The sequence below is a fragment of the Porites lutea genome, chromosome 2 (genome assembly GCF_958299795.1).
Source record: "Porites lutea chromosome 2, jaPorLute2.1, whole genome shotgun sequence".
Classification (NCBI taxonomy): domain Eukaryota; kingdom Metazoa; phylum Cnidaria; class Anthozoa; order Scleractinia; family Poritidae; genus Porites; species Porites lutea.
The window spans coordinates 6,662,398-6,686,207 of NC_133202.1; the positions used below are offsets into that span (position 1 = coordinate 6,662,398).

Here is a 23,810-nt window from a genome sequence, read left to right on the forward strand (position 1 = left end):
GAAACGCCTGGCAAAAAAACTGTTTAGCTGTGTCAGTGTTATCAGATGATTGGATTGCGGAAGATTAATTCGAAAGTGGTGTTGTGGACGAAGGTTGTTAACCGGTTTCGTGCTAGGATGGCTGAGAGCTCCTTCCATACCACCAGCTCGGATAAAGCAGAATTCAAAGATCTACTCCATAAAGCACAAAATGTAGTTGTCCTGACTGGAGCTGGTTGTAGTGCTGAAAGTGGCATCCCTACTTTTCGCGGTTCTGGCGGCTTGTGGAGGACTTTCAGAGCTCAGGACCTAGCGACGCCAGAATCGTTTGCAAGAAATCCCTCGTTAGTTTGGGAGTTTTACAGTTACAGGCGTGAAGTTGTTTTGACAAAACAGCCAAACAAAGCCCATTATGCCATTGCTGAATTTCAGAGGAGCCTTAAAGGAGAAGGAAGGAGTGTGACTGTTATCACTCAGAATATTGATGAATTGCATCAAGCAGCAGGCGCTAAAGATGTTTTAGAGCTTCATGGTTAGAGTACTTAATCCCTTGTGTCATACATCAAGAAGTAATGCATGCCATGATAATGTATCGCTCTAATCAAAGTTTCAACATACCCCCTAGGCATACCCCTGGCATTTGACATGTTTTCCTTGCCTGGCCGGGGGAATAGAATGTGATAGTAATTATCAAATTCTATCCCAGGGGGTGGGGAACATGATTCCGATGCATAGTAAGGGGTGGGAAATATAAAGCCTAGCCTTGATTTCTTGTGGTATGTCTAGACCCCTCAATGAGGAGAGATAAATCATCACATAGGCCAACATTGCTAGTTTTGGATGACTGATACACATAAATTCAGTATAATTTTTTCATCCCTCACATGAAATTAACAGGCACAGTATTTAGTGACATACTTCATGAGAAAAGCAATATAAAAATTATATTACCCAATAGAAAGTAAATAACCTTCATGAGATGATATTTATCTTTTTTATCTGACCTACATGTAGGTACCCTGTTCAAGACCAGATGCACCTCTTGTGGTCATGTAACAGAAAACCGGAGGAGCCCAATAGTTCCAGCCTTAGAGGAAAAGGGGTAAGATGCCTATATCAATATTTTGCAGTGTAAAATGAAATTCAGGACATATACTTAATGGTTTCAACCTAGATTGATTTTCAGTTTCCTAACCCTAATATTATTCATGATGATCATGAATAACACACAATAGTTTTAGAAGACAAAGGAAACTGGGAAATCAAAATATCCCTGACTTCAATTTTGACCTGTAACATAATAATTATATCATTTTATTTCCACTTTTTTAATTAATTTTTTTGATGTTATTAAATCCAGAGCCCCAGATCCTGATGCTCAAGATGCCAAAATCCCAGAGGAAGACTTGCCTAGGTATGAAAAACTGTTCAAATGATCACCAGATTAGTTACAAACCCTTTTTGAGGGTTTAAAATAAGTTTTGAGTTGGGAGTGAAGCAACCTCGTTCCCAGGGTCTCTCATCTTGTGGGAAGATGAGAGACCCTGGGAACAAGGTTGGGAGTGAAGCTGAAGGCATAGAGCACAATAGTCATTTCAAGTCTTCAAAAAATTAAATTGACAGAGAACTTCGCTATGCATACATCTCTGTTTCATTTCATCAAAATATTGTTTGGATGTAGCATTAAATTAATCAGGCCTGAAGGGTAACAAGAGTATGATAATCAGAAATCATATTTTTGGTTTACCTGCAGATGTGATCAACCCAACTGTGGGGCATTAGTTCGTCCCCATGTGGTGTGGTTTGGAGAGGGCCTTGATCGTGGTGTATTAAATGCAGTTGATCAAGCCTTGGACAAATGTGATATGTGTCTTTTGGTGAGGTTATATTTTATTTACAGTCAACTCTCTCTTGACTAATAAGATGAACACCTCTGGGACCAAACTATGTGTCTGTTAGGGAATTCCTGTCTTATGAAGGGTTTAGTTTTATTGTTTGTCTCACGAATGTCACTTTGATATTGATTGCGACCTTTCGACCACCCACTGCAGGTCTTCATTAGGCGATAGTGGCGATGAAGACCTGCAGTGTGCGGTCAAAACGTAGCAATCAATATCAAATGACAATGGTGAGACAAGCGATAAAACTAAACCCTTTATACACATTATCCACGATGATTAATATCTTTTATGACAATTCCTGTCTTGTATGTAGAATTAACTAAAAGGAGTAAAGAAAGGCACTGTGCAACCAACTCTGGGTGTCCATTAAGAGGAAATGGAATTTATCACCTTTCTTTTGAACATATATTTCGTGGTTCAATTTTATCGTTGGTCTAAATTTTATCTCCTGTTGTTTTGGGGTATGGTAATGTATGATGATGAGTTTAAAACAAAGGGAAATAAGATTTAAACCAAGGATAAAAATGAACCACAACATACTGTATACACTGTCTGTCTGCACCACATGTTAGTCCCATCTTCTGTTTTTTTTTTTTGGCTATAATTATTAAAAGGGGTGGAGGAGGCCCCTTGGAATGAGTTTGCTTGCTGCCCCACCCCAAAATGTAACCCAGCATAGGTTTACTAGCCCTTGATACTAGGATAACATTTCTACTCTATTGTTTTCTTTTTTGGGTGACTAAGTGAATTAAGGTGTTGTTATAATCTTTTAGGTTGGCACATCATCTGTGGTTTACCCTGCGGCTGGATTTGCTCCAATGTTAGCTACTAAAGGGGTTCCAGTTGCTGAGTTTAACATGGAAGAGACTCCATGCACAGGAGTTTTTAGGTACCTTGATTCTCCCCATATTAAAAAGCACCCCATATTAGAAGCCTGCAAACAGGCTCTCTTGTCGGGGTTTTGTGCCAGATTTTCACATTGGCTTCAAGTGCAGAGGTTGAGCTTGACGACAAAAATGCAATCTCAAAAAAACCTGGGGCAAAACTCTGCTGGTAGTTTCTTCGTGTTGCAGACGGGTGCGATCACCAATGATGTATTACAAAAGATTGGAAAGACACTGAACAAAGTTAACCCACCCCACAAAACAAAAGTGAACCAACAATAGCTTCCACAACACTCAAGAAACATCCACTCAGCTCAAGATGATCTCCTTATTCTTGAGTCAGCAGGTAATGTTAGCTAAGCTTCTCACACTTAACTCTCATGAGTATCAGCCTGCTGATTACACTCAAACAAGTGAACTTGCTCACTGCATTAGACTCACAATCCAGAGGTCCCAGCTTTGGGCCATACAGTGACCAGTCCTACTCAATATTTGTTTTGTTAGGTTTCACTTCCATGGACCAGCTGGAGAAACTCTACCTCCATTGCTGGAGGTAAAAGCAGACTGAACCGGTAAGTTAACTGATGTCATGTATAATAAAACTAAATTAGTTATCCACTTTGCAGATTCAGTTTGTGCTAAAGAATTTGCTTTAAATTTGTAAGTGGAAAAATAATTTGTGACTTATGACTTAAGAAGTTCGCATCATTTGGTACTCAATTACTTTGGCAAATCGCTGTTAATCAACATATCTGTCATTGACCAAGTTTGAGGTCAAGATGGTTGGATATTTGGCCAAGTTCATAGTTAATTCTCCATTTTTATGGACTGAGATGAAGAAGAGGTTCATAAAACAAACACTATCTCACACAAAAAGAATGAAGCTAATATCCAGCCATCTTGACCAAAAGAGCTTGGTCAATAAAGGTTTTACTGTAAGGCCAAAAGAAAATGACTTGCAGGAACAAAGTAGGAAATCCTTAGTTGGCAAGATAGCCCCATAAGAACAGGGGGAGAAGGAGGGGTACTTAGAGTCCTCCCTTTACAACTGAACACACACAGAGCAAAGACATGTCAAGAAAACTGCCTGCAATGTAGGTATATTTCTGGGGTGAAAGCTGCTCATTCATCTTTTGTATACTGTGGAAGGGGAAAAGGCCGAAGGGAGAGTGCAAGTACCAACCCTGGGGCATGGGATAGGTGTTAGCTGGGTACTCCTTTTCTCACCCCATCTCCTTGACTTGATTCAACATCAAGATGGCAGTTATGCAAGCAATTGTGCACTCAAAACAAAGTCCATCAAATGAATTGTACAGCTGCCAGCAACTTATGATACACAACACAATCCCAAACACTTGACTTTTCAGCCATTTTGTTCCTTTTATTTCCAAGAAAGATCAGTTATTGTTAGGTAAGTTCAGTGTAAAGAGCTAGATCTTTATCAAAGAAATGAGAAAGATGTGTCTACGACTGTACACAATTGAACTTTGAGAAAAAATGTCACAAGTCTGGTTCTATTTTACAAGGGAATAGTACTCAATTTAGTTCACTTTAAAAATATAGCTAAAATAATTATCTGATGATCTAAAATATAAATACTGTAAATGACTTATTACAGTACATATTATTAATAATTATTTGTCACATACAGTTACTTCGTAAATGAATTAAGCACTCTGCTAATGGCACTGCCAGTGACAAAGATGCTATTTTGGCCTCAAAGAAACTTGTATGTTTTAAACTTGGTAAACTTTTTAAACTTTCTTTTGAACAGTACTGTGTACAATACCGAAAATACAACAGTTCTCCAACCCTCATTTCTGCAGGGGTAGAGGTCGAGGGGTTAGTCCAGAAATTTTGGATAATTTATATCATCCTTTGATTTGTAAGTTATCAATAATATTATAAATTTTGTGTTGGACACAAGAACACAAAAATAGGTTGAGCAACTTGAGAAGACATTCCTGTAATTATTAATGTACTGAACTTTCAGGAAAAATGTGTTATGATAATGATAAAAGTAGTAATCAGGTTTGTGTAAATCACACTCGTCTGGGATTTTTTAAAATGCTTGGTATAATTTAGATTTTTTGGCTGGTTAGCGCAAAGTCATGTATGACATTTTTGACAGAATTTGGAGTTTATAGAAACTGATTTAATGTAGACTGGTAAGAATGACATTTACTGACATGCTGGGCTAGTCATTTACCCTGACTGGAAAAAATAGTTATTTGTTAAACATGATTTCAATATTAGTAGTCATATCTACATAAAAAAATGGTATGGCCAGTTAAGGACTTGCCAATAAATACATGTAACGTTTAGACACAAATAAAATGATTTAAAATTGTATTTAGCATATGGATGTTTTACCCGATATTTGTTGGTCCATCCTAAAATAATTTATTACTTTTTTAGCAGTTTAACATAAAAGGATGGCAGCACATGATGCCACATTTTCAAAATACTTAGGTTTGTGTTTCATAAATCAATATTTGTAACTTCAATATATAATGAGGACGAACACATTTTAACTGCTCAGTAAGCTATGAAGCAACAATAATTTGTTATCTCAAAATAGTACAAGCCATGAAAAATTGGTTTTCACAGCCTTCATTTTTTTATTAGTTTGAAGTCCACAGTGAGGGGATCAGGATTTTCTCGACAACTGAATAAATGAAGTAGGCCCATTCTGCTTTCAGAGCTCACTGGATAAAGTTCTAACAATATTTAAATGCACTGTACATTGATGACAGCAGAGTATGATACAAGCAACCATCACCTAAATTTAGTCAGATTACACTAAAAGTCAAGTAAAAAGCTCATGCAACATGAGCAAACTGAAAATGTTTTAACACTTTCAATAGCACAGAAAGATTATGATTTATCCCGGAGAAAAACTATTACTTTGGTTGCTGTAGCAAAATCCTACTAGACATAAATAATCCTAGAAAAACTAAGGTCGATGTTGGATCTTATTTTCTATCAAACATAAAATAATTGATACTTACACTAAGGTTATGTTCACACTAGCCTCCTCGCAGACGTCCTTTAAAATGCGTGATGAACGAACCCCAAAGGATGTCTGCGGGGAGGCTATGTTAACACTATACCGGATAGTTTTTGTGCTGCCACGAAAATCATACCAGATAGGGTTTCTGTTCAAACACAAAATTGGTTATGACGGCAAAATTTCTGTGATGGAACAAAACTGTGCTACACCAATCTCTAAAGCGGGGAGTCACATTTTGGATAGGTGTTGCCATGAGCAAGCTACCCGGTATTGAGTGAACAAAGCCTATACCTATAGTTAATTTGCACATAATATGCACTATTTTATTTAATTTCTCACTGATGGTCAGACAAACATTTTGAGCCCCAGATGCATAGAACTCTACAATTAAGTCCTCTTGATGACTTCAAGGTCTTTAACAGTGGATAAGTAGGGAGAAGATAATGCTTGCCTATGAAGTGTGTTTTGGTTTTTTTTTTTCAATCATGGGGGCAAAAAATGTTTTCTGTTTAACTGAACACCTGGGTCCAGTTTCAAATAAATAAATTCCGTATTAGACACATTTCATACAATTCATCTTAACTATTAATATCATTCTGATAATTCAATTATTAATGCCTGTTTTCTGTCAGCATTTTTCCTAAAATGATGCTGTGTTGTTTTCTAAATATAAGCCCTACTAATGCTCCTAATACAAACACAACACACGCATTTGCTAAACTGTTTAAAATAAATGATCAGTATTTCTCACTGAACTAAATCTTCAGTCTTCTAGAGTCTGAACTTAGTGAGCTAAAAAGCTATTTTCATAGATTTAGCTTTCTGCATTTTCGACTACTTTCTCTTCATTATGTTAATATGTACAACTTTTTGCTTCATTTGCAATTTATATATATTTTTCCATATTTAGAACTTGGATTTATCTTTTCTATTTCTGAGGTTATGCTGAATTAATTACCAGAAATTAATAATTTTCCTGAGTTTCGTCTCTGTAGCTTTCTCAGTAAATGGAATTTAAGATGGTAACTTGCCATCTAATCTGGCCAAAAACTTTTGATTCTGAAAATTTCATTCTCTTAGCATTTTACCATTTCCTAATTCTGTTATTTATTTGCCATTTATTTGAAGACATCCTTTCCAGACCTTTGAGATAAGAATCTGTCCATTTATTTTGAAAGAATGATAGTTTGTTCACCTGTCTATAGAAGACTGTAAGTTGTATTCTTGGCTCTTTGACATAAATCCTTGACACAGAACAGTTGAAGGTACAGAGTGAAGTGTTGTCACACAACTTATGTAGCAGGAGGTAAACTCTAGGAGAGTGCCTGTCAGGTATGATGAGAGTTTTCAAGATCTCTGACCATATGTTTATTTTAACTACCTCCCATAGTCCGCAATCTGCAAGAAAAAAAGCAAAACTTCTTATTAGACATAACTGTACGAATGCACAACTTGATTTGTAAATGGCACATATTTTGCGACTTATAAGTCTCAAAATATGGAGTTTGGCATCTTGCGATTTATAGATCGCAAAGCTATATAGGTATTTGTTAATTTACAAAGAGAAAAGCAGCAAAAAGGCTAGAAGGTTTATAGATCATGAGGCTGGGTATCAGTGATTTATAAAATTAATATTGCAGATGTCGTTGAAAGTATTATTTACATAACCATAAGATAACTCTTGTGCTATTTGTTAAAAAGCCAAAAATATACAAAAATATTGCCTAAAATAATATTTTTACATTTGGCAGCTCATACTGACATTGCCACTTTGACCCTCTTACTTCCACAATCATTTATAAAAACATGTGATGTTGTTGAAGCCTTTCAGTATGTAGACTGACTTTTAATAATACTTTCATTCTTTAGTTCTGTACTTTAAACTTTTGAAGCAGACTGGGATAAAATCCGATGGTGTTTTTATTCATTTAAGAACTCTTCAGGAGTACTTTCAGATGGTGTTTTTTGTTAAGCATGTAGTTCTAATTTTTGAATCGGTGGACAAAATCTTGTGGTGTGACCATACAAATGAAACCTCTTCAGGAGTACTTTTAAACAGTACTACTCATTTTAATATAACATCTTACAAAGACAAATCCACAACTTTTAGTTTTGGCACTGTTAGTGGTAAAAGGGTTCCTGTAACAAAGTAATTGCATGTTTACATCAGACTTTTACCTGGTATCCTTGAAAGAAGGGTATAAATTCATATGGTTGTGCTAAGTATGGTGACACTCTCATTCGGACATTTGCAGTGGCTGGTGGGTAATAAAAATTATTCAAGTTTCCTCCTCCAATGCCATTTGTTGGCATAACACAGTTGAAGTATGTTGGTGGTGGCGAGTTGGCCACATACACTCCTGTAGGGCTGCGACAAGGTGGAGGTGTTATACTGTCCGTGTGTCCATTCATGTGTGTCCCTGTGTGTGTAACCACCCCATCAGTCACAGGAAATGTACACGGATGGCTAAATGGTGTGGAGTTGAGTGACGGTAACTTAGTTTGATTGATTGTACTGCTGGTGATGATAGAAGCAATGTCAACTCCGGAGCAAGGAAATACTTCAATGTATCTTTCTCCCATGTGCTGTCTGTGCAAATCACCAGTGGCTGTTTTTGCACACTCTGCAGACACTAACTGAACATAAGCATCTCCAGATGGTCGACCCTATGAAACAAAAAAATTCTAATTATTTATTAATTTTAGGCTTGCATGATAAGACAAGTGTAAGATTCATTGGCTATTCATTCATTTTAACCTACGGCACAATGATAATGCAATCAATAATTATTTTGAAAGAATGGTAATGCTACCCATAAAAATATACTATTATGAAGACTCATGAGTTGCCTGCTATAATTTACTGTTGAGTTTGAGAAGTGTTGTTACCATAACAAGATGTGATCACTGACAATAACATTAATAATTTACCTGTGTGTTAAACACCATGTGAACTCCACCAGGAACAACAAATGCTGCATGGTCCCCAAGAAAGTCTAGTACATCTTGGACAGTTGCTGAGAATGGTAGACCCCGTAGACGCAAACAGTCCTTACTGTTCATGCCATTAATGGATTGCCCAGGCGGCAAAAAGGGAGGAGGAAATGGAAGGTGCGGTGGAAGAGGTGGAAGCATAAATGGTGGAAGAAAGTTGTGCATAAAGTTGCTGTATGAGTTGAGAACTTGCTGAACCTCACTTTGGGAGCTACGGAACAGCTCCGCATACCGAGAACCCAATGAACACCTGTGCTTTCTTAGTGCAGCACACCCATGCTCTTCTGTTTCAAAAAGAACAAAGGCATCTCCTGTTGGCTTTCCAAAGCTGTTTCTAACCATTAGGATTCCAGATTCTCCCTTAAACACTGGTACATCGTCTTCAAAGAACTTAATCTACAAATAAAAAAAAGTGAAGAATGAACCATACTTATATAGTAAGCATATTGACTCTTTCATTCACAGAATCAATTTCAGGAGACATTAAACTTTTAATATTCTAACTTCTCAGTCTTTATACACAATTCTCAGCCAGTGTCGCGATCATTCATGATGCTTAATAGTTTTAAGAATTTTACATGAATTTTGATACCTCATGCATCAATGTTACAATTACCCTTCTTGACTCTTCACCCACAATGTGGTTTTAGCAACACAAAATAATGTCACGTCTTCGATCAGCAAGTCATAGTATGTCTCTATCAGTTTCCATCACCTCTGCATCAACCCATACAGTGTAGCATTAGATTTCTCTTTTTTACACGTTAATTAATACAGTCATGTGTCCATCAGCTTTAATCATGTCTACTAACCAATTTATGATAACTTATCAACCCATTTCATGTGTCTATTAACCCTGCAAGCCCCAATATCCAAATAATAATTCTCCAGACAGGTTTCCATATATTTCCTTAATGAATTAGTTGAGAGAATTTGTTGAAAGATCAAAGCATTTTCCATGAGGTGATTACTTTATTGATTCTCACATTTCCTCTTGATTATGTAATGATATCAAAAGGGGAAAATTGATATTCTTTGGTCATTTTCAGGACTTAAAGGGTAAACCCACCAGACTCTCCATTTATTTTCCTTGATAATATCACTGCCTATTTTAATCCATTAAGGCCAAGATCGATCTTGTTTGTAAAACAAATTCTCATCATTTATCGCTGGAACATGTGTGGTGAGCATGTAACGACGACATAACTTTTCTTTTACAGTGTAACCCTTAATTTCATCATGTCAGTCTGACAATCTACATCACATAATTTGATCCACATCATGCCAGCAATAATCCATACCACATCATTATAAATCCATATGAGATTAGTATTGATCCATATTAGGTCTCCATCAAATCTAATCATTCCCCTATTGAGCCAAATAACATGTCTGGGCAACTTAACAAAAGTAATACACTCACAACATCTGATTCTTTTGTGTTGAATGGAAGCCCTCTCATTCTGATTATTACTTCTGCCTTGTTTGAAACAAAATTGGAAGCAATCTGGGTGACATCAATCGGACCTCAAGAGACAATAATATTCAGGAATTAGATAACACAAGCAAATTTGGTGGAATTATTGTACTAACAGGTGTGCCCGTGCTGAGAAGATACAAAAAATTCTGAGCTCTGTTTTTGGACAGAAAATGTTTATTTCTATATCTAATATAATAAATTATTTGGATAGTTTTAATATAGATTTGGACAATTTTGTTTAGACACTGCCCACCTGGACTAGCCTTTGCTATTTGCAGGTAACCAATGAAAATGAAATGAAAATAATACAGATGAATCTCCCAATTGCTATCTTACACAAAAAGGTGAGAAGCCATATTGGAGAGGGCTGTTAGTAGTCAGCGTTTCCCCTCCAAAAAATAATATTGAATGATGAAAATGTTTTAACAAAAATTAATAAGTACACTGCCAAAAGAGGAAATTATTCCAAGAAGAAATAAATACCTCTCACAATCTTTAGAAAGTCTTGAGCTGTAGCTCTGTACACCTAAAATATAAAGTAATACTTTATTTTAGGAATCAATAAAATAATATTAAGAAAGAATACAACAGGAAGTCTTTAGAGACAATACCGTTCACCTTGGTTATAACAGCATCAAGGTCAACGTAACAGTCTGATGCCTCAGTGGAATTTCTCTTACTCTGTGTGTGGCTTTAGAATTGCAGTTAAGTCACGACGTTCCAGATAAGGCTTTTAGTAAACATATGATGCCTTGATATGGCATAATATCAACATCAATGCTGGGGAATGTGTTAGGAGAATATTTGCACTGAGAGTTCACACTGGCCTGTGCCATGTTTTTTTAGGAATCAACAAAGTTCTTGTGAATCTAATTGAATGCCCAGTTTACAAAGTGGATGAGTCAATCTTCCTCTAGCTGTTTTCAAATTGCCTTCAATACAGAGTTACAGTGTACTATAAAGCACTTCTTTTCCTGAAAAATATGCCCGCACTTGTATTTTCATCTAGCATGCACATGACATGTGGAGACATCACCTCATTTCATACCAAACTGGCCATCAAAAAATAACATCACAAGAACAAACAAATAATTATATATATAACTGACTCACACTAACATATATAGTGATGACCAGTTTGGTATGAAATGAGGTGATGTTTTCACAAGTTGGGTGCATGCTAGGGGAATAAAAACTACGACAGGCAAGTCCAGTATAGAGTCCAATGTAATTCTGTAATGTACTTTGTTTTTGTTTTGCTAGGTGCATTGTGGTTGGCTTAAAATTTTCTCACTTAACAAAATTAATCAGGGTTCAGGTCCAATGTAAAATGTATTTCCAGATTACTTTTTGTTTCTGATGCACTAAAGCAAAAATTACTCCTGCCTTGGCAGGCTATGGGTGACTTGCCAGCATTCTTATTGCCATGAACCAAAAATTGGTGTGTTCAACGGATGAACAGTGGGTTTGATTCACAATCACAAAACTGAAGAAGTTGATCTCTCTTGCCTTGCATGCATTTTCCCACAAATGAAATTTGGTTTGTTCAGCAGATAAACATTGGGTTTAACGGACTCAATCCAAAAATGGCTGCTGGATTAATTTTCTTGTGTTTAAATTAAAATTAGCCTGACTAGCCTGTCTTGAGATAAGGTATTCTCTTGAATTTTGTACTTTAAAGAAAACAGCTAGTAAGGCTAATTTTAATTGAAACAAAAAAATGTTAATCCAGCAGCCATTTTTGCATTGGGTCTATTCCTGACCACAAAACTGAAGAAGTTTATCTCTCCGTACCTCAATGTACCTTGTTCCAAGATGATGCTTGTGTCTTTTCATTGCTAATTCTCTGTGCTCTCCCTTTTCAAACCTAATGAAAGCTTCCCCATTTCTTCTGCCTTGGGCATTCAAACAGAAAGCAATCCCTCCTCTGGAATAAAAAGGAAAATACTTAAACATGTAACTCACCTGGCAACATTTAATTTATTAATTTATGCTGTCACTGCTTGTTCTCAAATATTTTCTATCAAAACAAGAAGCTTAAACGAATTATTAGTAAGCTTAATAACTATAATTATTTCACTTTATGTATATTGCCAAACAAAAATATTAAAAAAAAAAAAAACATAACTTTTTTTGCAAAAAATGAACAATACGTAGTTATACAAGCAAAGTATAGTTTCTTCTGAATTTAATACTGGTACAACACAAGAAGTTGTTTGAGTAGGAACAACAGGTATGATCCATTTAAAACTTGGAAAGGTCCACCAAATGACTCATTTCAGTTACCGTAATATTCTGAAAAATAAGTCCCTCCATGTATAAGCCCCTCCAAAATAATATAAGCCCCCCAAACCGGTAACGCAAAAAACCCTCTGTTTTTTCGCCCCTCCAAATAAAAGCCCCCCAGGGGCTTGTACTTGGAAAATTGCCCTCAAATACAAAGTAAAACAAAGCAAAAACGGTAAATTTACTTCCAACTATAAGGCTAGCCCAATCGATTTTGAAATGCAAATTTCCCTCAGTATATAAGCCCCTCCGAATATAAGCCCCACCAAAAATACGCCCCTCAAAAAGGGCCTTTGAAAAATATAAGCCCCAGGGCTTATTTTCGGAATTTTACGGTATTTATGAGATAAAAAATATTTTTCAGAAAAGATAAATAAAAATGTTAAATTATTATTCATAACTGATACAATCTGTTGGCTGCTAGTTGACAATACATAGTGTACCTTACGATGTTGAGTCCCTTGAAGAAGTTTGCAACATCTTGATCTGAAGCTTGCCAAGGAAGTCCTCTTGCTCTTAAAATAGTATCATCAAGGACCACCCCGAGGCTGTAACAGGAAGGATTTCTTTTAAATAATTTATTATATTCTTTTTATAATCTAATGAATAATGAAACATTTAACTTAAAATAACAATCTCAAGCAACATGAAAGAGCAATAGTTTATAGAGCATGTAACTTACAATTTTTTTTTTTTAAACTTTTCATGTTAGAATTTTTCACCTCCAAACTTATCAAGAACATGATTCAGTCTTCCAAGGAGGATTAACAAAAAAAAATCGAGATTAATAGTACTTAAACTTTGAGGAATTCTTGGCAAAGAAAATGATTCATTGTTAAAGCAGCTGACATTGTTGTACATGTGGATGGCAATCAATGCATTAGGTTATTGAAGTAATATATCAAACATGAGATGCAGTGTTTCATCACCAGATGAAACACCGAGAAGAGAGTTGAAAATACGACGCGCAGCGGAGTATTTTTGACGAACTTCGAGGTGTTTCATCTGGTGATGAAACACTGTGTCGAATGTTTGATATTTCTTCTCAAACAAAATCATTTTTGAAGGAGAAATTAAGGATGCAAATACTAAGCAGTGTTTCATCCGATTTCCAAACACTCATTAAACATTAATTTCCTTTGTATTTTCTTAATGAATTATTAATGAGTTTGAGAACACTTCATGACAACTCACAATAACATTATTATCAACATTTGTCACTGGTGTTTCAGGCATTTTTCTGTACAAAGCTCTTTCTTGTCAAAGTAACTACTACAAGGGCTTAAATTGCTTGGGGATTAACAAAAATGGCCATTTTTCAATAAAGCACAAACTTAAGATCAATAATTATTATTAAATTCAACAAGGAATTCTTTACAAGCCTCCACCCCTTCCAATTAAAACAAAAGATAGAAACAACGTTTGCTAAAGAGTTAACCTAAATAAAAAGACTTAAAGGTTATTGTTAAATAGCTATTGATTATTGTTAAGAACTTAAGAGTTAACTGTCCTTATCAGAGGAAGCATCTGTGTTGAAATTTTAGGCCATGGGTCATCACCAGTACGAATTACATTCGAGTTGGCAATATTTTTAACATGATTATTCTGATAAAAATATTGCCAACTTATTAATAATTAATTGTCACAAATAGGCAGGTTTTTTTAATAAATTCATTGGTACTGATATTTTCTTGTGAAATGACTTTGGAATGGTAAACAAACATCCTTTTACTTCATAGCATTTCATGTGTAAATATCAGTTCCTATGAAATAATTGTGACGTTTGGGTACCAACTTTTTTGTTCGTAAAGAAGCGCCATACCATGGTCCAGGCTCGTACTTTGCATTGATCTTTTCTGCTTCCTTAAACTTGTGACCTACACAAAACAAAAAACACACATACACACCTAAGTGCAACCAAGACAGGATAATGGTACAGAAAGGGAAATGCCCAGTCAAGCCCTTGGGACAGTTGTGTTAAGGAGGTGCTCGTAAGGTCTCTCCTAATTGGTCGCAGAAAATAATGACATGTCATTCTTTCAATTGTTTCAGTATTGTTTGGGGTCAGGGTTAGACACCACTGGTGACATCTCTTCTGAGCAGCTGCTGCATGACCCCCTTGGGATATGGGAATTTCACCAAATTTATGTTTAGACCAATTGAATGCTTGAATTTTCCGCCATGTTAATATTCTGCATTTTTTGCTGATTGAGGCAGTCGCGTGTAGAATTGATGTTGTTTCAAACAATCAACTAAAATTTGCATATGTCCCAGGAATTAGACTTCTGTTAAATTACAACCTCTAAAAATAACTTTAATGAAATACACATATCCTAGCCAACGCCATAATAAGATTCTCCCTTGGTGCAAGTCAATGGAAAAAAAAATTTATGCCATCAACTTCTTTCAGGCAGTTTTAGACAGTAATGCAAGCATGGTTTATTAGAGAGTTTATCCTTTCACCTATGGTGTAGCAATAAGGTTTTCATAACTAAGTGTGACACATTTCATGCTGCACACAATTTTTGTATCTCTCACTTAGCACTACTGCCATCAGCTTTTTAGAGTTGGCACAAAATTGCCTTTGTTATCTCTTATTTAAGAGGCTATTTCACAAATTTTCTAACCGGGTCAACTAATGTTTGACACTAAGCCAATATAAAAATGTGAGAGGAAAAGAGGTCTTTCATTTCCCACTTTGTTCCACTTGATTAATTCCTTAAGACCCCATCAATTTCCTTCCTAACCTTGCAATATTACAAAATATAATGATCAACCACACTATGGGGTCATAAGAAGGAAGGAAATGGAAAGTATCCCCAGGAAAACAAAATGATTATTTACATGGTCTTGATACAGTCAAAGACCTTTTCTATATTTTGCTTAAGTGAGCACATTCAATGAAACAAGATCTAGGCTGGAGTAGACAATTTTTTTGAAATCACTATATTTTGTCACTCCAAGCCTCAAAATGGTGCCTTTGATCACATGCATGCAAAAATATCCTGTAAATGCAAATGTTTTTCCGATTGAGGCTTCTTCCACTACCTACATGTGTTTCTGGGCCAAGCCAATGCAGAAAGGATCCTTTTCTAGCATACAAATCTACAATGTTCTACCAACACAATGGAAAAGCAAAGCTACTTTGTATATGAGAGGAAATCTCCAAAATTAATGAAAAAGACTGAATATAACGAGAGGGACCAAGTCTAGTTTTCCATTGTTCAAAGATGAATCTTTACAACACTTTGCGACACAGATGAAATTAAGGTCAACGGATTCAGTGTGGTATAAGTTGGTTTAGCCTTTGTCAGCCACCTCCTCCCCCTCAAACAAAATACGTCTCTTCTGATGTTTAGGAAAGTGGGCAGCTGTGCACAGGCTAAACGTGGTTTTACCCTTTGCTATTGTTACCAGTGGGGTGTTACCAGTGAGAATTTATTTAACAGCCTACCTTCATTAGTCAGGTACTGCACTACATTTGCCATAAGTTTACAATGCTCCAGACCAGCTGGGTTGTTATTGTTTGTATCGATTTGGCAGTCTATTACCTCATTAAGGAAAAAGTTATAAACATCTCTTTACAAAAAAAAAACATAAAAAAACATACCATCAACTCTAGATCTCTTTTAATGGACACCTTGGTAAATGGACAACACAAATTAGTCCCTGCATTAGTTACTTCCTTTAGTTGACTCTATAAGAGAGACATCACTATTAAATGGACAATCAGTGCCGCTCCATCTTAGTTAGAGTTGACTGTAATAAAAATCCAGATGTTGGGATCCATTTTAATTATAATGGCTAAAATTGAGCATGACTGAGCAGCAAATACTCAACCTCTATTCAATTTATTTCACAGGAGGGCGAAAGGATACAAGAAGCCACATCTTCCAGGTTTTTGAAGTCTGAATCGTGCTTAACTGCTTTCTTTACCTCCTTCTTGAGGTCATAAAAGCTGTAGAAATGTTCAGACAACTTGGCTTTCTTTCTACTGGCTTCCCAGTGAAGATTGTGTCTTAGAGCCAACTGTCCATCTGTCACAAGACACCATTGCTCTCCTGTGCGTTTAAGCGTCTTCTCTATAAAGCTGTCAAACTGCAATACAGTATACAAAGAGGAGAAAAAATATAAAGGGTTCTTTTAGCAATAATTTAAAATTGAAAACAAAACAAACAAACAGAGATGGGTTTTCAAGTTCTTTTTGATGATGAAGCACTCCAGGAATGTAATGACACCATTTCAAACACTACTCAAAGGAAAAACTGCTTAAAGTGACTTTAGACACAGGACTTAATCATCAGAATTATTTTTGTGCAACTTTAAAATAGTTCCAATACTGGTGTATATCAAATTAAATTTGAGGAATTTACTTTGTCAAACAATTTGTAGTTTGACTACAGTTAATTTTAAAAGCCAAACGCTAAACTACTCAGAACAATTAGCCTAAATATTAGATAAGATTTAAAATTACTGAAAATTTAATTACTAAAATTACTGTTAGAACAACAATATGATCCACAACTATCTACATCTAATATCAAGCTTTTCATTGTGTGGCTTAGAAATTTTAAAACTCAAGTCTGTGGTTAATATTTTGCAGTCTGTTATTTTGTCTGTCATTGATAGTCTTTGCACTGTTAATAATCACAGTGGAGTATGTTTCTTTTCTGCAAAGTGATCACTGGAAAAAATTCAAATAGGACTGGCAAAAGCAACCCAGTTGTTATCACAAAGCAGAATATTTAAAATGAAAGATGAAACCCACAATTCTTAGCTAGACAAAGACAATGATGGAATGATAGATGAATACGAAATTAGGAAAGTTTTAACACAAGCAAATTAATGAGCCTGGAGAAAGAAATCAATTATTACTTTTAGAGTTTTAATTACCCTTTCAACTTGTTTTGTAATAGATGCTGACGGACGTGAAATAAAACACTTGTTTGCATGTGACATGATTGTTATCACAGCTATGTCCCTTAGACAGAAAAACCTAAGAAAATATTTCAATAGACAGCATGTCTAAAAATTATGGAAATAAGTGTGGTTCAATTAGCAAAAATTCTTCTTGGGTCTGCGGTAGAAAACTGCTATAAATATTACAGAAAAGTGTGTGTGAACATCCGATGAAAACATTACGGGATCGAGTACAAACCTTCCAGGGTAATGGTGAAACTGAAATTCTACAAAACTTCATTTTCTCTGAACACATGAGTTTAATGAGGTAGTTCAAAGTGCGGCCTTTATTTTTTGAATGTTGGCCATACGCTTGCAAAAGAATTCTTTTAACTAAGAAGAAAGCAAGCACTTTAGACTGCTTTAGAGATGCCAAAGTACAGAAAACAAACTTTGAAAAGGAAAAAAAATTATACAGAAGCAAACATTTTACTAAAAATTAATTATAAATGAAGTGTTAAGACGAAGAGTTTTTCAAAACCCTGAGAAAGCAGCCAATTTTCTAACTAAATTACAATTCATTATTGAGTAGTTTTCACAACCTGCGGATTGTACAATAGTGCGATTTAATAGGGAGAAATTTCAAGACGCAATGTAAATATACATCAACGAGGCCAGCCAATAATCTGATTGCAGTGGGCAATACTAAGTGCCAATCATCGGGTGTTGACAGAATCTTAGGGGTTTCCTATGGCACAATGCATACAAGGCAAAGGTAGAAACAATAGGAGTACAAAGTATTTTCACATTTTCACGCAGAGAGATATTTACAAAGGGACCTGAAACTTCGTAGATTTGTCGTACACCAAAGAAAAATGAGAGAGTTGTCTATGCTTTGTTCTAAAACAATACCTCCGCCCACTCATTCTATGGATAAAGCTAATAATGTTTTGATCGCAAACCCGATGCAAATTTGCGCGCCAACCCTGCGGACGAAAATCGACTATAAATCGCGTTCGTGTGATTCTAGACAGTCTAAGTTTGATAAAACACTTAATCAAATTCCTGACTTAAATAAGGCCAATTATGTCTTTTTCTTGGCCCGAGCGCGTGGTGAATGGGATTTCTTTGTGGCGAAAATGTGACCAGCTTTTTACGTGACACTTGAAAAACAATCAGTCGAGACTTGAGATTTATTTTGGGACGCGTTTAGACGCGAGATCGCGAGCCGCACACATGATATCAAACAATCGATCGGGATCTTGCTGACCCGATCCCGGTGTTCATCGCTATTTCCAACCTTCCAAAAAAAATCAGATCAGCGCGATCTGTGCGTAAGAATCAAATCTCAAGTTTTTTTTTAATTTTGCCATTTCCCGGGGAACCTGAAAAATCAACCAAGCACGAAGTTGAACAGGCGAATATTTCATTGGCCAAACGAGTGCTGTATTAACACTTTCTCACCAAACTGCCCGTTAAAGATTATGAATGTTGTATGGGGTGATCGATAAAAAAGTTATTCTTGTGCGAAAAAGAGAGAGAAGGTTTGCCAGAAAAAAAATAATAAAATAATGATAATAGCAAACCGAGATTTGTGACAAGTGGTGAACAAGGCCACACACAGGAATACTCGAGAAAAAAGGGCAGATAAGAGATATTTACTACTTTGGTAAATATTCGATCAACGCTGAGTCGTCTTGAAACGTAGAAACTTGGCCCCATACACTCAGTCATACTGAGCGCTTGGTCGCCCTAGCGCCCTGAACTTTCGATTAGAAATATTTACAATACAAAAACCTCAGAAATAAACTTCGTTAGGATTAACTGTTTTTTAATATTTCATTCCCGCACGATTTATTATTATTATTTTTTAATCTAGAAATCCTTGAAATGAATTTCGAGCGTCTCTGTCTAGAAATAGCGCGCGACCGATCGAATTTTATATTGAGGCCCCGTCGGCTGGTTTACCCAGGAGATCGCAATACGTATGCCGAATGTACAAAAAAGATTCACTCCCTGACCGTGGCAAGCGATGAAAAAATATCCCCGGCGACTTTTCTTCGGCCTTTACTAGTTGTCAGTGTGTGTATATGAATTGTGAATGCAAACCGTACAAGCGTATCACGCCAATGAATTTTGCATGACATAACTTGAAATTTTTCTCTGGGTCTTGAGCAACCTCCGCTAGCAGGATAGCGCGAGAGAGGACGGGGAGTAGAGAAATTTAACTCAAAATCGGTAATTTCGTGTCTTGTTGTTGATCGAACAAAGGGGGCAACGGAAGTGAAGGATTAAACATATACCAGTAGTAACGGTACCTCGTCTAAGGCTTCGTCGAGTAGTTCAGCCTCACTGGTCACAGTTGAGTTGGTGGTTGATTTTAACGCTTCGTTCACTCCAGACAGGCCCGCTTTCACAACACATCTCTGCACGGAACCAAGCTAATTCGGCATAAATGAGAAAAACGTTAGCGAAGAAAAAAACCACCGTCATATTGTTCTCACTTGAAATCGCCCCCAGAGCCCTCAAGAATTTTTTCGCTCGCGCCGGGCAAGGAAAACCCCGACACAATAACTTACACAATCCATAACAAGTCACCGCAAGAATTTTTTTTACCTGATTTGATTTGACATCGACAGCAATCCATGAGATGCCTGTAATTATTTCTTCATCGTTATCGGATTCCCTGACTGGTACTCTTACAGTGGTACAGTGAAAGCAGACCAAATGCTCAGGAGAGCCCATGTTTTCCCTTGGACAGGGAATGAATCAATGAAATGTTGTTCTTGTAAGTGTGAGTGGGAGCAGAAAACCAGCCGGGTCGAGTCACATGTCACTAAAGATACCGGCAAATACTGTGCGCTGATTGGCCCAGAGGCGATACGGGGGCTGGCCCACATGCCACGTGGCCTTAGAATAATTACCACGCTTGAGTGAATTCTGGCCGTCACGGTTTTCCTTCGCTGGAGACGAAATCTACCCTGGGCAACGGACTTATCCCCTTCGCTATTTGCAAATAAACATCTCCGCAGCTCACAATAGAGGCGCTAAATGACGGGAAGAGTGCTGTTTTTCGAGCAAACGACGCCTTTAAATTTTAATTTGCCTCGTTTCTAGCGCTGATGATGTGAGTAGAAAGTGACAGATACAACAAGAGGCGAGCCTCTCGGCGTATCAGGTCATTTCCCTGAACTGGCCTAAACTGGTCCTCTGCCAGACAAGGCGAGTCAAACAACTTGCCACCCATTTTCATGAATACGCAAATCCCTCGCTTAACCCTTGCCTTTGCTAGGCTTGCTTATTACAGCGCAGCACGAACCAGCATGGGATCACCCTAACACTGGACCATATTCTCCCGGCCACTCGATAACGATAAAACTGCTACCTTATCTTACAACTTGCGCGGGGAAGAGAACGGTTTTTAAATGGTTCTCGTTATTTTGCCAGTTTTCCGAGATGGCTTCGCAGCTTCTCTGAGTTTTCGCGCTTATCCAACACCTGTTTTAGCAGGTTAAAAGTGTATGGTAAGAGCTTTTAAGTGCAAAATCCATTTTTTCCTGTAACAACACTTGCTTAAAGACCAGGAACGGCGGACTCAACACCCTGAGGCGGGACCGGGACACGAAAGGTTGCGACAAACTATCTTAATGCAAATAACGAGTCACTTGTAGGTCAGAAATAAAACTCAGAGGGAAAGGTCGCTTAACTAGAAGTTTCTTCTCCACTGTCTAATGAAGTTCGTTGTAGGGTATGACGCATGAACGATTTAAAACAAAAATAATGAACGAAGAACAAGGCGAACTATTAAAACTAAACAAAAACAAATGCCCCCGAAATCCACTTCTAAGAAGATTTATCTAGAATCACACGCCCAAAAAGGCCGGTGTAACGATGTTTACAAAAGATTTCCGACGATCCTTAGAAACAAAAACGTACTAATATAGATTGCAGAGCGATGGAGAACATTTCGCGAAGTTTGAATGCACTATATTAGCTTCGAGATAAAATTTCCATAAAATTTTACGCACGCAAGCTACTACCGCTGAAGATGGTGTTTGAAAAGCGCAAATTACGATATGTTGTCACTGATAAGGAGCCAAGGAATATTGATAAGTTACAATTTAAAAAGGAAGTCCACAGTTTGTCTAGCATGAATGCAAACAGACGGAATTCGCAATAGTCCTTATTTCCAGGTCCGCTCAGTCATTTCTAGTGCGACCAATTTCCTCAACTCCTCTTTTTTCTTCTCGTGATAATCTAAATAGTGCTGACAATCTCAAAATTTGCCCTCTGAAAATATGGCGATATTTAAAGGTGTTTAAAGATTAAGTTATAGAAGAACCGGTGTATCGAGTGCGACGAGTCCGATACAGGGTATAAGAACAATATTACTTTTTAAGTGGCAGATAAAAACAACGAATATTCGAAAAATAAAATTCCATATATCGATTTTTAGTCTTGAATTCAATGAAAAATTACAATTACGATTTGGTAATGAACACGTTAGCATCAATAAGCCGTCAAAGGAAACAAAATGCTTTCGGGGCGAAATACGAAAGTCCGGAAGAGATACGGTATATTTTACTTAGTACAAATGGTTGTTTAACCGTCAATCCCCCTTGATGGACGAGATCTTTGTTGGTTGGTACGTAATTCGCTGGATATTTTAGCTGAGTGTTAATGGAAATATCGTAACAACACTGCGACGGGGGGTTCACTTTTAATTTTCGACGACAAACGAATGACCAGCGAAGAATATTTTTCTGGCAAGTTCGTTTCCTCCAGTTACTCTATCCTGAATAAATTCGTCTGTAAAGCTAAACAAACAATAGGAGTTAGTCGCGATTCATAGCCAATCGTTTACATTAACGAAGCCGCCGCCAAGGAAAAGAACAACGCAATACTGACAAAAGCTTTTTAAGAGATAGTATCATAAAACTGACGAAAAACAACAAACAAGGAAAAAAGTGCATATCCAAGAAGTGTCATTGACGCACCAAAGAGAAAAAAATTTCATAGCACAGCTCAAATACATCGTCGGAGATTTATAATAATATTTTTTTCGCTGTCGAGACACAATTCTTGTCTCTTCTGACTAAAAGGATTGACTGTCGCTGAACTTTTCGCTTTCTGAACAATTTTGTTAAACAAATGAGAAAAAGGTAACCAGAAATCACGTAACGAAGCATTCACAAAAAAATTCGAGGTTTTTTTCACATTGTTGAGGTTAACGCTGGGAAAGGGAGAAGCGAGAAACACAGGAACACATTTGAGGTTATAAATTGGCTTGGTTGCAATCAGTGACACCGACGTGTCAGGGGATCGTTAGAAAAAACTCGGCTGGAAACAAGGTGGAAGATTTTTCCTGGTTAAAATGGGTCGCTAAGGAGCCGAAGAAAAACCGGTTGAAGTAAAAGGGGAACTCTAAACTAGCGGTTTACTCTACTTAGGTACATCGAAACAATGGAGAAACAAAAGAAGGGACTCGAAGATGACAAGCTTTCATGTTATTACCCGTGATTTGTTACAACTATTTGCCCAAGGTAAACCGGGCGGAGATTTATATAAATATCTGCGAAATTAAGCAGTAATGGTACTACAGGCCTTGATTAAAACGCAGATGAATTCAAGCCAATTAATTTCGCATCGCACTTAACACAACAATGACATGACATAACCCCAGCAGTGGGTACAAAGTTTGTTCTGATAACCACCAACTGGAAAAACACTAATAGTTAAAAGCAATAACCAGTGACGAGGGCTGCGACTTCACTGATGCTTGGGAGCTTGGCGTGCTTCTGTTACTACTTACGCTACTGCCGGGGGAGGAGGGGGGTAGTCCTTGAAATTCTTGGTGGAGGTGTGCCGCCCAGTCCTTCAAATCCTGACCCGATTTCAAACCAAAAAATGTAGTTTTCTTCAACCATTTCCACACTAGACCTCTAAACTCCATACACGTTTTCAGACCTGGCCTTTAGGCAGAAATTATGTTATCATTACTCAGATTAGAGCGCAAACGAAACAATTCTTGAAATCCATTTCGAATTTGCACATTTCTCTTTGTTGCTTACTCAACTGGAATTGAAACGATAAGTACATTCATACACTCCGTAGTTCCCTCGAAAACCAAACCCGATTCCAGACCAACATGGGCAAAGTGTATACCCGTTTTCAGACCAAAACAGCGCAACCCCCCCCCCCCCCCGCCCCCCCGCGGGCGCTACTGCTGCTGGAACTACTGCTACTACTACTCCTAAATGTACTGCTGCTACTGTGTGCTATATCTGCTTCCACCTTGCTGCTACTACCACTTACTACTACTACTGCTACCGCTACTTCTGCTCCAGTGACTACTAATACTCACTATTACTGCT

At 37.1% G+C, this 23,810-nt stretch overlaps 2 protein-coding genes across 5 annotated transcripts; one reads left to right on the plus strand and one right to left on the minus strand.

Annotated features, from left to right (window-relative positions):
• Nucleotides 1-7: 7 nt before the first annotated feature.
• On the plus strand, nt 8-17,493 carry LOC140927551 (NAD-dependent protein deacylase sirtuin-5, mitochondrial-like). Of its 3 annotated transcripts, none has more exons than XM_073377220.1 (7): nt 8-511; nt 994-1,081; nt 1,340-1,393; nt 1,733-1,856; nt 2,654-2,769; nt 3,269-3,336; nt 16,400-17,493. In XM_073377220.1, exons 1-6 carry the CDS (start codon nt 46-48, stop codon nt 3,330-3,332), a joined length of 912 nt encoding a protein of 303 aa, XP_073233321.1. In that variant the 5' UTR covers nt 8-45; the 3' UTR covers nt 3,333-3,336; nt 16,400-17,493. The 3 variants fall into 3 exon arrangements, with proteins under 3 accessions (XP_073233321.1, XP_073233323.1, XP_073233322.1); XM_073377222.1 differs by lacking the exon at nt 16,400-17,493 and adding an exon at nt 12,962-13,201; XM_073377221.1 differs by lacking the exon at nt 16,400-17,493 and adding an exon at nt 8,741-8,880.
• LOC140927549 (epithelial splicing regulatory protein 1-like) lies at nt 4,125-23,236 on the minus strand. Of its 2 annotated transcripts, none has more exons than XM_073377218.1 (12): nt 20,053-23,236; nt 19,755-19,877; nt 16,416-16,635; nt 15,992-16,081; nt 14,360-14,414; nt 12,981-13,085; nt 12,046-12,178; nt 10,735-10,777; nt 10,195-10,298; nt 8,709-9,167; nt 7,956-8,444; nt 4,125-7,175 (listed from the first exon to the last, which is right to left on the minus strand). In XM_073377218.1, the coding sequence occupies exons 1-12, from the start codon at nt 20,179-20,181 to the stop codon at nt 7,155-7,157; spliced, it is 1,971 nt and encodes a 656-aa protein (XP_073233319.1). In that variant the 5' UTR covers nt 20,182-23,236; the 3' UTR covers nt 4,125-7,154. The 2 variants fall into 2 exon arrangements, with proteins under 2 accessions (XP_073233319.1, XP_073233318.1); XM_073377217.1 differs by having other exon boundaries at nt 14,333-14,414.
• Nucleotides 23,237-23,810: the final 574 nt, after the last annotated feature.